Source organism: Papaver somniferum, chromosome 8 (genome assembly GCF_003573695.1).
Source record: "Papaver somniferum cultivar HN1 chromosome 8, ASM357369v1, whole genome shotgun sequence".
Taxonomy (NCBI): domain Eukaryota; kingdom Viridiplantae; phylum Streptophyta; class Magnoliopsida; order Ranunculales; family Papaveraceae; genus Papaver; species Papaver somniferum.
In genome coordinates this window covers 73,329,102-73,346,714 of record NC_039365.1, presented here as the reverse complement: position 1 = coordinate 73,346,714, position 17,613 = coordinate 73,329,102, and the positions used below count along the sequence as shown (strand labels likewise).

Here is a 17,613-nt window from a genome sequence, read left to right as displayed (position 1 = left end):
ATAAAACTTTGTTTACCAAATGGAGTGGGAAATACGTTGTCATTGCTCAAGTATATGTAGATGATATCATCTATGGTTCAACTTCTGAAAAACTTGCAAAATATTTTCAAGTATCTCTTGGCAGAGAATTTTAAATGAGCAATGTTGGTGAGTTAAAGTTTTTTTTAGGACTACAAATTTAGAAACATAAGGATGGAATTTACTTATCTCAAGAAAATAATGCTAAGGATCTTGTCTCAAGGCACGGCCTGGATAAGTCAACTCCAAAACTTACACCTATGCCCACCACTGGTAAACTACATAGAGATGAGAATTGAGTAAATGTGGATCAAAAACTGTATCGATCTATTATTGGTAGCCTTTTATATATTACAACTGCTTTGCCTGATATTGCGTTTAGTGTGGGTTGTTGTGCTATATTTCAGGCTAATCCAAAGGAATCTCATCTTGCATCTGCAAAAAGGATCATACGATATGTTAATCACACGGTCGGGTATGGTATATCTTACACTTTTGATACTAACACTGATCTTTCTGCCTATTCTGATGCTGATTGGGAAGGATGTGTGGAAGACAAAAAAAAGTACATCAGAAGGTTTCTACTATGTGGGACTGAATCTTGTGGCCTAGCATAGCAAGAAACAAAATTCACAATCCCTGTCCACATGTGAGGCAGAATATATTGTTGCTATCTCATGTTGTACTCAACTTCTCTGGATGAAACAAATGCTTGCTGATTATGGAATTGATATGGTAATAATGAAGATCTTTTGTGACAACTCTAGCGCGATTCGAATCACGAAGAATCCTATTGAGCACTCAAGAACTAAGCACATTGATATAAGGTACCATTTTATTCGAGATCTATATGAAAATGGTATCATAAATATGGAATTTGTGCCTCCCGAACAATAATTGACTATTCTTACCGCAACATTTCAACACTTACGGCAGTCTATTGGTGTTGTTTTGGTTCATTAGTCATTTCTAAAACTCTTGCCCCTGCGCTTATCTCGATCTGTTGGGAAATTGAGTTTGGAATTCCAGTAAGTGTTGCTTCAATTCTACATTTGTTACAGTAAGTTGATTTTTTGTCAGGTTTCTCAGTGTAATGTCCAAAGAAATCCTTCTTTTCTTGTGAAAGTAAGGTCGCTCTTGTTGTTCTTTGGGGAATGACATTTTATGGGGGAGATTTCTTAATTGAACTTGTGTTTAATCGCTAAATCTTTGTCGGGAGTGCGGCTGTGGAATATTATAGGGGTTATCTTGTATCTTTATAAACTCCTTGATGAATGCATTTAGTTTCGGCTATATGATTGCATCAAAAAAAGTTGATATGTGTTTTCTTTTGGTCATGAAGTAAATCTATGGAAATTTCATTAGGATCCCACTAGTTTTAGTACCTTTGCCAATTTTATTGACAAACAGGGAGAGAATTAATGTGTAGTTCACACTACAAAACATATGGTTTTCGGATCATTATGTAAGGGGGAGTGGTTTTCATGTGAGATGAAGTATTGACTAAGGGGGAGTGATACATACCACCATAGTATTGTTGTTGAAGTTGTGACACAATTGAACTTTGATGTTGTGTAATAATACTATGACACTGTGTAACAACGATTGAGAGCTATTGTTTTCTCATTGTTATGGATATGGATCTTCAACAACAATGATGCTGAATTGAATACCTTTGGAATCATTGGAGTACTTGGAAGTGACGAAGATTTCGAGTAATGTTGAAGAACCAAGGAGATCAAGCATTTGGATGAGAAGCTACAAAGTTTATTTATTTTGTATTCCATATGTATTGATAGTTTTGTCACTAAAATTTACAAAGGGGAAGATTGTTAGAGCGCTGCTCGATCGAACTCGCAAGCATTTCTATCTCAAGATTGTTTGTCAATTTTAGTTTCCAAAACTATAGGTCTTGATTTTTAGTCTACTTATAGCTAAGTCTCGGACTAGGATAGTAAGTGTAGCTGAGCTTTATACTCCACGGAATTCATCATGTAAAGACGAAGAACTACTCAAGGAACTGGTGGACTTCATCGACAAAAAGGTATGTGGACACTTGAACTTATCTATCACTCAAAAGTCTATCTATTCCATCTCATATTTTGAGACAAAAGTCGTATTGTTATATAAACTTCGATTATACACATTTGTTATTTCGAGCCGAGTTTATCTCGCTTATCTATTTCAAGAAATATGTGTTGGTAAGCTTTCTCCTTGGCCAAGTTCACCTTTACTCGTGATGAAAATCATGTTGATCATTTTAATTTCTTTAAAATGGCTTTGATGAAAAATAGTTTGTGGATAACAACCATATAACATCCTCTAAGAATGTTAATGATTGAAATGGGATTTTAGAACATGTAACCATATTTGGATATAAACATAGTGTGTTTTCAAATTTGTGTAAAAGTCCAAATCCGGGGACCCAAAAGTATGCGTGGCGATTGTAGGAAATCTGGGACAGTATGCGTACCCGTACGCGTACTGGCGGAAAGTTCATGTCCATGAATTTTTGTTGGAGTTTGGAAATGAAAACAAACTCAATCCGGTTACTTAAGTACGCGTACCTGTTCGCATACTTAGGTAGGTTAAGGAATGCAATCTTTGCAAGCCGTGGCTACAATGTTCATGAATTGATTCGAGTTAATCAAAACCGATTTTGCTTCGATTGTGTCTTGTGTACTTCTATGAGATCCAAAAAAAAACAACTTTCTAACTAATTCATTTGAGTCGTTTGAACTAGTTATGGTGAAGATGAATAAGGTTGATATGAAAGTGCTCATATGGATAACCATTGGTTAACTATTGTTGAACCAACTAAGTGTACACGTTTAGGTACAGTTACTCAAACCTAAATGAAGGTGCATTTCATTTGTGTATAACAAGTTAAGTTCGATCCAACGGTTAAAAGATATTAGCTTGAATCTAATCAGGTTTTCATCAAACGGTGAATATTGAATGCTTTGTTACCAAGGTAACTTAGATTGCAAACCCTGATTCGGAGATCATATAAAGGAGAACTCTAGCAACTGGGAAACCTAATCCCCACACCTCCTGTGTGATACTAGTTGTGTAAGCTAGAGTCGATTCTCCTTTAACCTTAGGTTTCTCTCGAGACACTGTAGGTTAACGACTTAAAGACTTCATCGGGATTGTGAAGCCAGACCCAACTATTTTCTCTGTAGTTACGTGATTTGATCTTGTTATTTCCATCATGATTGAGTACAATCGTAAGATTGACCTGAGATTTATATTTCCGATAGGCAAGTTAGAAAAGTAGTCACAAACATCTTCATCTCATCGTTTGTGATTCCACAATATCTAGTTTCGCTAGTCGATTAAGATTATTGTGAGGTGATTGATATTTCTAGGTTGTTGTTCGGGAATATAAGTCCGGCATATCAATTGGTTCATGTTCACCTTGATTTATCAAAACGCGGAACAAAAATCGTAGTATTTTTGTGGGAGACAGATTTATCTATTCCTATAGACTTTTTCGTGTGAGACAGATTTTTTTATTAAAGTCTTCGACTTTGGTCGTAGCAACTCTTAGTTGTGGGTGAGATCAACTAAGGGAATCAAGTGCGTAGTATCCTGGTGGGATCAGAGACCTAAGAAGCGTAACTGTACCTTGGATCAGTGTGAGATTGATTGGGGTTCAACTACAGTCCAGATCGAAGTTAGTTTGTAGCAAGCTAGTGTCTGTAGCGGCTTAATACAATGTGTGTTCAATCTGGACTAGGTCCCGGGGTTTTTCTGCATTTGTGTTTTCCTCGTTAACAAAACTTCTGGTGTCTATGTTATCTCTTTTCCGTATTATATTTTGTTATATAATTGAAATATCACAGGTTGTGCATTGAATCGATCAATTGGTAAATCCAACCTTTGGTTGTTGATTGAAATTGATTGATTATTGAACATTGGTCTTTGGTACCGTTAAAGTTATCTCTCGTAGATTCAATCGGGCTCGCAAACTATTATAGGAAAGGGATCCTATTCCTAAGAAGATTGCAAGCAAATTGAATCCTATAAATAGAGAAATTCTCTACAACTTTTCTCTACACCTCTACACACATAACACTTTGGTTTTGTTTGCTTCACATCTTTCATTCTTTTAATATTTGTGTGAACTTCAAAAACATGAGTAGCTAATTTCCTTATTGATTGAGGCTGAATTCCTAGTTATTAACATAATTTGAGTTTTGTTACGTATTCAATCTACTTTGAAGTTTTCACATGATTTTCGTTTTTTTTACTAGATATTAATGTTTATGCTTGATTAATAGGTCGTTTAGGTGGCAAACTAAACTGATTTATTGATTAATCTAAAGCTAGTGGTGTTTAGGAAATACGTAATTGCTGAATAACTTATTACACAAGTAGAAAACACAAGACCTTGCAGAGGGATTACGTAGAGCAATTGTGTGTGAATACAACGCTAGAAAGTGGACTGAGCAAACCGAGTCTAACTACTAGTATCAAACCTAAATTCATAAATCTTAATGCGTTCAATTGAATTACATCTTGTAATCGAACCTCAAGGTGGTTCTTTAGAATATAATTTGATAACTAGGATAACTTGTTACTTAGTGAAACACGGAATTTTGGGGCTAGCTAAGCGAACATGTTAACCTGCGGTTGATGAAAATTTGTGACTAATAAAAAGTAGACAAGAACATAACTTAAACCATTGATTTGCAACGAAGAAAGAATCCTTGATCTAACTTCTCTTATTAATTTCAACTTACACTTTTGATTACTTTATTTGCTTTCTTTTGCAAACTTAAAACAAGAAAAAACCCCTCTTTTGTGACAATCAAACAACTAAAAACTCTTGCTCCTTATGGGAACGAACTTGAGTACATTATATTACTTGTTAATTAGGTAGAAAAATATTAATTAATTTTTTGTGGTTACGACACGCATCACGTATCTACTTAGATTGAATACGTACAAACATGTGTAAATCCAATTATAAACATAAACAATATAATGCGGAAAAGGAAAAACATAAGACACCTGAAGTTTTGTTAATGACGAAACCTCAATAGCAGAAAAACTTCGAACCCTCGTCCATATTCGAACACCAAACTATATTAAGTCGCTACAGACACTAGCCTACTATCAAACTTCGGACTGGAATGTAGTTGAGACAGAATCCACCCTCCAAGCGATTCAGTTACAGTCGCGCTCCTTACGTCTCTTGAACCTCGCAACGCTCTACGCAATTGATTCCCTTAGCTGACGTCCTTTTCAGCCGTTGCTTCAACAATGAAGACTTTTGATACCAATCCGCCTCTAATAGATAAGCCTATTTGATTTCCATTTACATCAAAGACCAAGGTGACGAAATCTGTTTTCAATAGACAAAGCTAGTAAACCTCACAAATCCGAAACTTACGACTCTCGTAGAGCAGCCTAGATTTTTAACCACCTCTAAAGAACAATCTTCAAAAGATCAATTAAGATCAGTTTTCAGATATCTATCTTGAGGAATCACAAAGTCTGAGACGAAGAAAACTTTGTGATTACTACCTAACTTTCCTGAAAGAGATTAAGAAAACCTCGATAATAAACAAGATCAGGATACACGAACTATCAAGGTAAAGATAGTCGGACCTGGCTTCATGAATCCCCAAAGTGAGTCTTTTAGTCATAGACCTAATTATGTTTCTCACTGGAAACTTAGGTCTATAGAAGACGACTCTAGAATCAACTAGGACACAAAGTGTCGGGGATTGCATTTCCTAGTTGAAAGGGAATCTCTATTTATAGATTTCAAGAACCGGGGTTTCTTACATTTCAAGGTAAGATAACTTGAGAATCAAGCAAACACTTTAGGTCTTGAAAATACAATAGAAGAATATACACGAAGAACCGGTTTTGGAACTGTGTATAATGATTGTTCGGTTTGGCAAGTACGCCAAAGAACTAAAGCAATTTGATGTTCATTTAAACACCTAAGAATTCATTCATAATGCACACACATGAGTGTTTCAGTGATCAATGAAGTCTAAGAAGTGTTTGAGAGAGTTTTAAAAATATTAAACATATTTTTAAAAATAAGTCTTTGAGCATATACTAAAATATTAAACTGGGACAGTTGGTACAACGGTTCGTGAACTGTGAGGCTTGTTCACGAGTCAGGGTGCAAAGGTTCGTGAACAATCCCCAATTGAACTTGCAGTTTGCAAACTGATTTGCCAACATAACCTGAGTAGAAATATCATAAAGTTCAATATTTCTCTCTTATGATGTTTGAAACATTCCCTCAGGATGAAATCATTTGCGAGGGTAATTTTCAATTGATCCACAAATTAACTCACACAATAAATTGTTTAGAACTAATATTGTTAAGGATCGTTGAACATCTTTGCTTAGAATCATATATTGAGATTTTTAACAATACAAGCTTGACTCGAAACTTCTTGTTTGTAAATCTACTAGAAGTCATACGACATCGTCTCAAAAAGATAGAATAGTAAGTTAGTGAGTAAAATAGAATGGTTTGGTCTTCACATACCTGATACAGAAGTTCTACAAATATCTTCGTCGATCTTAAATCTTCAAGGGTGATGTCTGATACTCAATTACCAAATTATAACCTAGTCCGAGACTTGACTTAGTAGACTAGAAATCAATATATAGCTTTGATCATCTAACATTGACAACAAGCTTGAGATAGAAAAATTTGTGGGTTCAACCGAGCAATGCTCCAACAATCTCCCTCTTTGTCAATTTTAGTGACAAAAATATTCAATACATATAGATACAAAATAAATAAACTTTCCAGCTTAATCCACTATGCTTGATTTCCTTGATTCATCAACAAACGTCTTGAATTCTTCGTACTTCGATTTCTTCTATGGTTCTGCATATGTTCGTTCAACACCTTTATTGTTGACTGAGAATACTCAAAAATAGCTCTGTTATAATGAGGTAACACACTCTACTCATCGGTTGTTATACAAAAAAATAGTATTGTTACTTTCCTCAAAGTTCGATTGCACAACAACTTCGAAGCAATACTATGGTGATATGTTCTCCCTCTTAGTTAATACTTACTCATTTTGCAAAATAAGTAAACCTATAGATAATAATTCACCCCCTGTTACATAATGCTCCGAAAAGCCATATGTAATGTAGTAAGATAATATTTAATAATTTCCCCCATTTTTGTCAAAAAAATTGGCAAAGGCGAAAATTTGGGATCAAGATGAATTAATCAAAAGAGTATTCAAGAATAGAGAATACATACCAACATTTATTTTAAACGATTTTATAAAGTAAACTCGGTTCACGTTAATGAGATATAAAGGTACAAGAATCTACTACAATTCCACATCCACTATCCCCACAAAGATATTACCATTAAGCATAAGTTCAAAAGAACTCTCCCCCATTTGATGTTATTCCCGAAAGAACAACATGAGCGACCTTAACTCTATTCAAAAAAGGAGGATTTTCCTTGTACATACAAATTTACTCGCTAGTTATGAACAAAGTAAATAAGTATCCCAATATTTTTCTCACTTCTCGCCAGTTACCAACAAAGAAGTTAAAAATAACGATCTTAATGTTGGAGGCACTACGATACAAGATTTTCATGAGAAAAATAATCGTCGACAAAAACTATTCTCTACGCCAGTTACGGACAAGAGAAAAATTTATTGTGATATTACTCAACATAAGAATTATAACTTCTCCAGCCATATACGAACGTAAAGATTAAAATTCACCATTATTCCCTGGCAGTGATGCAATCGAGGAAGTAAGTCGATCCAACATCTTACGGAATCCTGTAATAGTTTATTCACTAAAGTGTAATCCTGGAGAGATCAAAACTTTCATTCTCAAAACAGTTTACTCCTCTTTAGCAAGAGTAAAGAGCTTAACTTATAAGAAAATACGAGATATATGTTCTAATCACCAGAATATATAGCAAAGAACAATTCTCACAAAATAAGCACTTCTTATGAATTTGACACATTTAGCATTTTTAATTTGAAGAAAAACTCATTCAAAGCTAAAATATCATCAAAGTCATACGACCATCAACTAAAGCAAAAGAAGTTCAATGAAGTTCTTGTAACCATAGCATAAAGAGAAAATAAATATAAAACACTCAAGCATTAGCGTTATTGCGATGATGATTTTCGGTAATCTCAAATATCCCTTCGGCAAGATCAGGATGAACTGCCAATACAAAGTTAACCCGTTCCTCAAGACATGCAATTTTTCGACGTAGTTGAGCAATCTCAGGATGAGAGGCGGGTGCAGTGTTTCTTCTCATTTTTTCAATGTTGTCCATGGTCAAAGGTTTTGGGCTTCCAGAGGAGGACCCAAAAGGAGCGACTCCAAAGTGACTGCAAATCCTGGTAACGAGACAAGGAAAGCCAGTGGATTTTCTTACCTGACTAACACTGGTTATCTAACGGATAATTAGTCCACAAAAATCAATGTTTCTTTCTTAAGCGAGATAGTAGAATAATTCAACGACAGTCTTGGTCCAAATAGTTTTTTTATCAATGGTGTTTGGCATGAGATTGGAAGCAACAAGTTCGCCAACTGCTTTCAGACATAAGTCAGCCTCATGAACATGTAATTTACCTTCTTTCCAACCAACAGATTTTCCCATAAGAAGATTAGACACATTTTATTGAGAAGGTCGCAGATTCTCGGGTTGAGGAACCTCAAAATCACTACTATGTTGCAAGTCTAACAATTCAACAATCACACCACGAGTAACAACAAAGGTTGTATTCTTAACAATGGTACTGAACGTGCAGTTTCGAATATCTGTACCATGCAAATTATCATAAAATTGAATCGCTATTTCAGAATGGGCAATTCCCAGACCACAGTGAATAAGACCCCATTCATGAATCATCAGAGTTCATGAATTTAAGGAGGTTACGAACCCTAAGAACATATGCATCATATATCCTTTCCATGATTATTTTTCGACTAAGATACTCATTATACACATTAAAAGCATGCTCATTTACAAAAAGGGTTTGAAGACTAGAATCAGAGTATCGTTCATCGTGCTCATCGTTCCTACCGACATTTCTTATATTATAACTTTCTCCATGGTGATTCCTTTTCCTTCCAGTCTAGTTTGGAATCAAGAAAATACCAAGAACAAGTAGAGAAACTCATCGGTTACCCGAACCTTTGAGAATTGTTAAGCTTCAGAACCATGACGAAAGTAAAAATAATTATTAACCAGTTGAATGGAAATTTATAAGGAACTCAAGGAAATCAAAAGATCAAAATTTCATTTCTTAATGAAATTTTGATGATGAGAAGTTACAGAACCATTTGGTTTTTCTCTCTAGTTCTCAAATTGTTGAGAAGAAAGAAAGAGATTAAGAAAAAAATTCCCTCTTTTAATGTGAAATCTGGATAGTTCATGAACCAGACATGCAAGTTCCAGAACTATATTCACATGTATCTTTCATAGTGCATGAACCGCACATGTGCCAGTCAAGAAATTGTTAAGCATTCTTTTCCAAATAGAAATATATCTCTTAGGAGCAAGGCTCAACTGAGAGAAAAAACATAAGTTTAGTCACAAAACAAACATGATTTTAACACAGAATGACTCCATGAGAGAACTTCCTTCCACTAACAACATGATTGAGTGGGTACTTACTTGTAAATGAGAACTATCGATATTTTACTTTTGCACACGTCAAGAACAATGTGAACAGGTGAACAACCTACATGCCTTGTCTTACACTTCTTTAGTAAAAGCGCATGGAGACAACGTTTAGCACCATGCAAGGTATCCTTGTTGTTACAGAAAATCTTCTTCAAATTTTTATCATGGAAGATTTTAACTCTATCTTGATAATTTTGTTTCACACCATTTTTATGAACAGACAAGATATCGTTATTATGATGTACTGGATCATGATGTAGAGCACATTTCGAGTAATAAGGATTAGTCTCTACCTTTGGAATGACACAGAGCACGTTGAGTTCTTCACATCATAAGGAGAGGGAGTATTACACTCACTTAATAACTTATCAATATCTACCTCATCAAACATGTTTTCCATCATGATATTATTCAATCTATCAAGAGAATCTTGTTCCTTCTGTAGATATGAGTTCATATCAAGAGTAAGGTTTTCTAACAGTGTCTCAATATCATTGAATACTTTAAGGGTTTTTTAAACAAAAGACGTATTTGTTAGAATTTCTTCAACAAATTTTAAAAATTCAACCATTGAAAAAGATTCTGAATCTCCCGGATCTTGTGGTACATTATTAGAGATTTCACTGATGTCCATATTACAGATCGCTTCAAACATAGATTTATTAGTCTAACAGTGTTTTCCTACTCTGATACCAATTGAAAACGCAGGGGTACCAAGTACACACCCAACTTTTTCGTTCGACAACCTGTATGGACAAAATTTAATACAATTGCAAGTATACCAACTGAATGATCCTTGAAAATATGTATATAGAGTTTATATCTCTAACCTCTACTCAATCAATATGTATATAAAGACAGAGTTCGTGAACCTGATTGTTAAGCAGAGTACTTGGACGATCTCAAAAATCAATATCCAAGATGAATCTAGTCGTATCTAAATAATCCAATCGGAATTCTTCCAAGTAATTAAACTTGTTATCTATCTTTCAAGATACGAATTCTAAAAGAAACTACTCTCGTAATCGATTCCAATTAAGCAAACGTATATACTTAGATTGAACGTGTATAAACCTGTGAAAATCCAATTATAAAGATAAACAATATAATGCGGAAAAGGAAAAACATAGGACATCAGAATTTTTGTTAATGAGGAAACCACAATAACAGAAAACCCCAGGACCTCATCCATATTTGAACACCGAATTATATTAAGTCGCGACAGATACTAGCCTACTATCGGACTTCGGACTGAAATGTAATTGAGACTGAATCCACCCACACAGTAATTCAGTTATAGTCGCGCTCCTTATGTCTCTTGAACCTCGCAAGGCTCTACGCAATTGATTCCCTTAGATGACATCCTTTACGGCCCAAGAGTTGCTTCAACCTAAGTGAAGACTTTTAATACCAATTTGCCTCTAACAAATAGGCCTATTTGATTTCCGTTTAGATCCACGATCAAGGTGAGGAAATCTATTTGCAATAGATAAAGCTAGCAAACCTCACAAATCCGGAACTTACGACTCCCAAAGAGTAGCCTAGATTCTTAACCACCTCTCAAGAACAATATTCAAAAGATCAGTTTTCAGATATCTATCTTGAGGAATCGCATAGTTTGAGACGAATAGAACTTTGTGATTACTATCTATATTGCCTGAAAGATATTATGAAAACCTCGATAACAAAAAAATAAGATCAGGATACACAAATTATCAAAGTAAAGATAGTCGGACCTGGCTTCACAAATTCCCAAAGTGAAGTCTTTTAGTCGTAAACCTAATTATGTTTCTTAGAGGAAACCTAGGTCTATAGAGGACGACTCTATAATCAACTAGAACACAAAGTGTCGGGGATTAAATTTCTCAGTTCAAATTCAAATATGAATAGAGATGTTCATTCAACTGACATTATATGTATAATACTAACATTATCCTTAGGGTCGGGTCTTCAACGGATGGGTGATGTTCTACCCACATCCAACCCATGAAAATGATCGGTTTCAAAAATTTACCCATGTTCCGTGAAACGGATTGAGTAACCACCGGCCAAAATGTGGATTGATTTGAATACAATTGGTGGATTTAGGTGTTTTTGCTCACTCCTTGTCGAGCGTGTTCTCGTCGTAACAGGAACAGAATAAATACGGCCATGAGCGTATCCCGTGGAAGCCCAATAAGGCATCAATTTTTTTTGTTATCATTACACAAACCCTAGTAGAAAGCCCCTATATAAAGAAACATTTTTAAGAGAGAGAATCAAAAGTTAAGGTTTTTAGCAGGAGAGCGGACAACTTCTGAAAAACAAGATGCAGATCTTCGTGAAAACCCTAACTGGGAAAACAATCACCCTAGAGGTTGAATCAAGTGACACAATCGATAATGTCAAGGCTAAGATTCAGGACAAGGAAGGTATACACACACACAATAAATCTGTGATTTGAATATGTGTTCATTTTTCTCCATCACAAGATTTAATCTGAACTATTTCATTGATTTCTTGTTCTTCTGTCAGGGATTCCTCCGGATCAACAGAGATTGATCTTTGCGGGTAAACAACTCGAAGATGGCCGTACTCTTGCTGACTATAATATCCAGAAAGGTTTGCTTGATCTTACTCCGCTTTTAGGGTTTTTAATCAGCTCAAATTTTGAAGGACTTCTTATGGACGAAACTGATTGTCTGATGATGTTGTAGAATCAACTCTTCATTTGGTTCTGAGACTCCGTGGTGGAATTATTGAACCATCTTTGATGGCCCTAGCAAGGAAGTACAACCAGGACAAGATGATCTGCAGGAAGTAAGTAAATGACACCGTTACAGTATTATTTGCTTGTATTTTGCTGGATTTCCAATATGATTTTGATAACGATTAATTTATCTGCTTATTTTTGTGAAGCTTATATACGTGATAATGTATCTTACTTCATTCATCTGTTAACGTAGTGTAGTTTCTTGAATCGTTATATAGGTACAGTTGTATCTTTGTATGCTGTTGAACCTTAATTGGTAGGGTTTATAAATGATTATACTTGGAACTAGAAACAGCAGATATCTTAATGTTATTTACTTGCACATGATATAGATACTACTCAACTGATGAGTCTGTTGGACAAGTGGTCTAGATATCCGATTTATGCTATAATGATTTTGTTTTATCAAGGTGTATGCATTAGCTTCACAGTTAAAACTTTTCTAAATAGAATTATGCATATGAATGCAAACTTTGCGTACCTTGTAAACATTTCTCATGAATCATGAGTGGTTAAGGCATAAGTTTTAGTTTAAATCTTGTGTATGATCCTAATTTCTTCCTTCCTACTAGTTTCATAGTTTTAGACTTTCCACAAACACATTGGAAATGATCATGCACTGAGTGTGCAACTTACATTCTTTGTACGTCTTGGAAGGATATTGTAATATCTAGTGTTTTTGATTGTCCCTTGCTGAATTTGAAACATCAAAATTTATTATCAGAAACTTACACTAGTGGTTGCTGTTGTTATTTTGTCACCCTTCGAATGATTGATCCATATATTTGTGTGAATTTCGTAGGTGCTATGCACGTCTTCACCCTCGTGCTGTCAACTGCCGCAAAAAGAAATGTGGACATAGCAACCAGGTAAAGTTTTCTATGTTGTTTGCATGTTTGTTCCTTGTTCCCAGGTAAAAGATATGCCATGATGACATTATTGTTTGTGATTTGAAATGCAGTTGAGGCCAAAGAAGAAGATCAAATAGATCTTTTGTGGGACTCTAGTACTGTTACTTTCGTTGGAGGAATTCAGGAAGAGAGTTTAGATGTTTAAGATTAGACTTTAGTTCTTAGTTACTTTCTTTTGATTCTGTTGAGCCAGAACGGATGGTTATGGACCTCTCAAATATGTTACCTTTTATGAACTTCAAATCGGATGTCTATTTAGACCTTTTTACTCTAGTATTTTTGTGAGATCTTCTCTGTACGGTTAAGTACTTCTGGTGGGCTTTTTTTCCTTCCAATTCTGTGTTCAAAAACGTCATATCCCATGTGCTGCACCCTATGTTGGTGGAACTCTCTACCTCTTTAAGCAACTGGTTTTTCAAAGCCTTTGGCTTCTCTTTTTTACTGGGAAAACAGTATTATCGTTCTTTCGAGCGGCGATGCCAACTCTTATTCATCTGGCTTTCCAGTGTTATACCGCCTTGTGCTTGTAAGTTTGAGGTCTTTTGAAATTGGATTTTGTGTCTAAAGAAAGATGTATTTCTAGGAACGTGTTTATATGTAGGTTTCTAGGAAACAGTACAAATAAATTCAACGAATATATTGACATGATGGTAACAAAATATTCTTGGACCTCTCAAACTCGCCCAAACATACATTTTCCGTCCACTCTTTGGGGATCGGACCCCCTGTAATTAGGGCCGTTCATGGTCGGTTTTGGTTCGATTTCTAGCCAAACCGAAACCAATACTATTGGTTTCTAAAAATCTAAACCAAACCAATCCATTAACCATTGGTTTGGTTTCCAAATGGTTCCAGTTGGTTTCGGTTTGTACCAGTGGTTTTTGGTTAACCAATAATTATGTCAAACCAAAAAAAAAACACAAATCTACAGATTAAAAAATCGTAGTTGCCGATAGTATTGGTTTACACAAATTTACAGACAAAAAAAATACAAAAAATATCAAGAATAGTTAAAGCTTACTCTAATTCTAGAGATCAAAAGAAGATATATAATATATCTTAATTTAGTTATTGACAAATAAAAAAGAAGGAAGACGGGAAGAAAAAAGTCGAGTAGCAGTGGCTGTAGTTGGGGGTGGAGAAGGGAGGCGACTGAGAGAAGGAGAAAGAGAAAGAGGGAGAGTATCATAATGAAATATTAGATTTAGGGTTTCTATTTATCCTCTAAATCAATGGGTAAAATCTAATACTTGTAAATTAAAGGTAGAAACTAAGTTAAAAAATTAATCGGTTTTCTAATGGTTTTTGGTTCGGTTTTAGAGGTCAAACCAAACCAAAACCAACACTATCGGTTTTCCACTTTCTACACCGTAACCAATCCATTAGTAAATGGTTCGGTTTGGTTTCTTCCTAATTGGTCTGGTTTGGTCCGGTTCCAGCGAAAAACCGAAACCATGTTCAGCCCTACCTGTAATAACATTTTCTTTCTTTTTTTGAAGAAAGTAATAACATAGTATATCCTAGGTTTATTGTCCTATTGTATGTACCTAGTCGTTGTTCAATGGGCCATTTTTCTCAAAAACCGTTGTTTGTCATCGTTCCAGAAGAAACCTATCACAGGGTTCAAGAAAAGAGTTTTGAGTGCTCCTAATGATTCAAATATCCTACAATGAAGATAAGAGACCTAATATATAAGAAAAATACTAAAATATCCTTAACCTATTAAATATTGAAACATAAAACTAATTTGTTTTCATTCCTCTCCTTTTAACTCTTCCATTTTCTTCTTCCCCATCACCTTCATCGCTTATTTCTTCGATTAATCATCAATTCTCAAAATAATTCATTATCGGTTAACACCACTTAATCCACCTGCAATGACTTTAATAAGGTAAAAATAAAAAAATCTATCTTATTTCATTAGTTTTAATGCATGGATAGCGGAATCGATTGAATTAGGTTTTTGAAAAAACAGTTTCAGAACTGTTTACGGTTGGGAAACCAAACCGTATGCGCTGTCTACGGTTAAGTCATCTACGGTTATATTCTGAGTTCAAAAATCCTACGGCTTGAAAAAATCATATTTCCATACTGTAACGTACTTACGGTTGGGTAGTATGAATTTTCCCAACCGTAGGTTAGCTTATAGTTCGAATTTGGGAGTTTTCAAAAGCAAAAATAAGTGATGGGTTTTCTTAGTTTTTTTTCTTTTGCGATCGTCTTCTTCATCGCGCGGAGAATAAGAAGAGAGAAAGAAGAATAATAGGGTATTTTTATGATCCTCATCTTCATCATGATTTATGAATGAAAAGAGAAGAAGAAGATAATAGATTTAGTTTTTTGTATATGATCATCATCTTTATCATGATGAAATTATAATCATCATCTTCATCATGATTTATGAATGAGAAGAGAAAGAGAAGGAGAAGGTAATAAATTTAATTTTATAATTCATGGAGGGTAATTCAGCCACTACAAAAAATAGTTGGATATGGGGTTTTGTTGATTACTATTTCATAACCCGATTTTGTCATCTTGTGAGCCCTCAAAACCCAATGTTTAGATCCCCTATAATAGGTTTCTTCCAGAACGGCTTTTTGTACTCCCTCCATTTATGCGTATTATAATTTTTGTTTTCAACGAAGAAAAACAAACAAAAGTCTATTTCAACATCTGCTCATTTCACACTGTGCACAAACTGCCGAGCACACAAACAAATTCAGGAATAAAAAGCTCCAGACACAGTCAACAAGCGTCTCATCTTTTCTTCGCCAATAACTGTTTATTATTGACATTGATTGAAGTAAATGATCTACCAGTTATCAGTGGAGGGGATGATAAAAGGGTTTGGACAGGGACAAATTCTGGAGAGTTCACTGTTGCATCTGCTGTAGAAATAATAAGAGAAAAATTTCCTACATTGCAACGGGCTAAAAAGGTACGACATCCACCAGTGCACCCTAATATTTCAAGTAATGTCTGGAAACTTGCAAGAAACATATGTGCAACAGATGAGAACACGAAAAGAAGAAAAGTACAACTAGCATCTAGATGTATATTTTGTAAAAAGGAGGAAGAGACCAAAGAACATATGCTAGGGTATTGTAACTTCAGTGAAATCATCTGGAGCTGGTTGGGAGGTATCTTCAATCTTACCAATCCCAGATCGTTTGAAGATCTTCTTCTTTTGGCAAAAAATAAGAGCCCTTCCATCAAAGAGATTTAGAAAGTGGCTTCTTTGATTACTATGAGATAAATATGGAATGAGGAATAAATGTGTTTTTGAAGAAGACAAATGCAACGCAGAACTCATAATGAAAAGAGTTGTCCAATTTACAACAGAAAGCCAAATAAGGATGACATCTTCAATGTGGAATACTTCTTATGATTTGAAGGTTCTGAAAAATTTTGGTCTCAAAAGCAGGCAAGTAAGAAATGCAAGAATTAGGGAGATTTTATTTACATTACCTAACCCAAATCAACTCCTTTTACGCTGTGATGGAGCATTCAGAGGGAATCCTGAGATTTCAGGATATGGCTTCATTGGAAGGAGAGGTACATGTGAATTCTCGATAGTTGTTTCAGGTGGTCTGGGAGTATCAACAAACTACTATGCAGAAGTGATAGCAATCTTAAATGTAGGAGAATGGGCAGTAAGTCAATGATTCTTACATATATGCTTTAGAACAGATTCAAATTCAGTGATCACAACATTTCAGTCCCATAAAATCCCATGGTTTGTACAAGCTAGATGGAATAAGATTTGCTCAAGCCTCCTTTCCTGGTGTTTCTAGGCAGAGGAGAGAAGATCGTTTGTCTTTAATCCAATTTTTACACCTTCTAGGACATTAACCCCCTTTGCTATAGTGAACACATTTTAACAAATGTTTGTTAAGAACTGTTTTAAGAGATTAAACAATAGTTAATGAGTTATGTTCAGAAACAATTTCATTTTGATTCCCACAGTTGTTGTATATCCAAACTGAACGAGGTCCCAGTTTATTTTTATTTTTATTTTTATTTTTATTATATTATTATAGCAACTGCGGTTTTCGTCATTAATTTTTTTTACGGTTTCTTGCTTTCTTTCTTTTCCACGTTATTTTGATTGCGTAATTATAATTGGAGTACAAACAAGTTGTATGTTAAACATCCTTCTGATTCAAAAATCTTGATCTTTCTTATCTGTTTTTATATTTGGACAAAGATCGCACAAGAAAGTGTCTATTAGATTAAAACAACAAAAAAAAATTGTTGGTTTACTT

General features: G+C 34.9%; 1 protein-coding gene across 1 annotated transcript; it reads left to right on the top strand.

Moving 5' to 3' along the window:
- The first annotated feature begins 11,935 nt into the window (after positions 1-11,935).
- LOC113301572 (ubiquitin-60S ribosomal protein L40) lies at positions 11,936-13,683 on the top strand. The gene is made up of 5 exons (XM_026550347.1): positions 11,936-12,096; positions 12,200-12,286; positions 12,382-12,484; positions 13,240-13,306; positions 13,399-13,683. Exons 1-5 carry the CDS (start codon positions 11,994-11,996, stop codon positions 13,423-13,425), a joined length of 387 nt encoding a protein of 128 aa, XP_026406132.1. The 5' UTR covers positions 11,936-11,993; the 3' UTR covers positions 13,426-13,683.
- Positions 13,684-17,613: the final 3,930 nt, after the last annotated feature.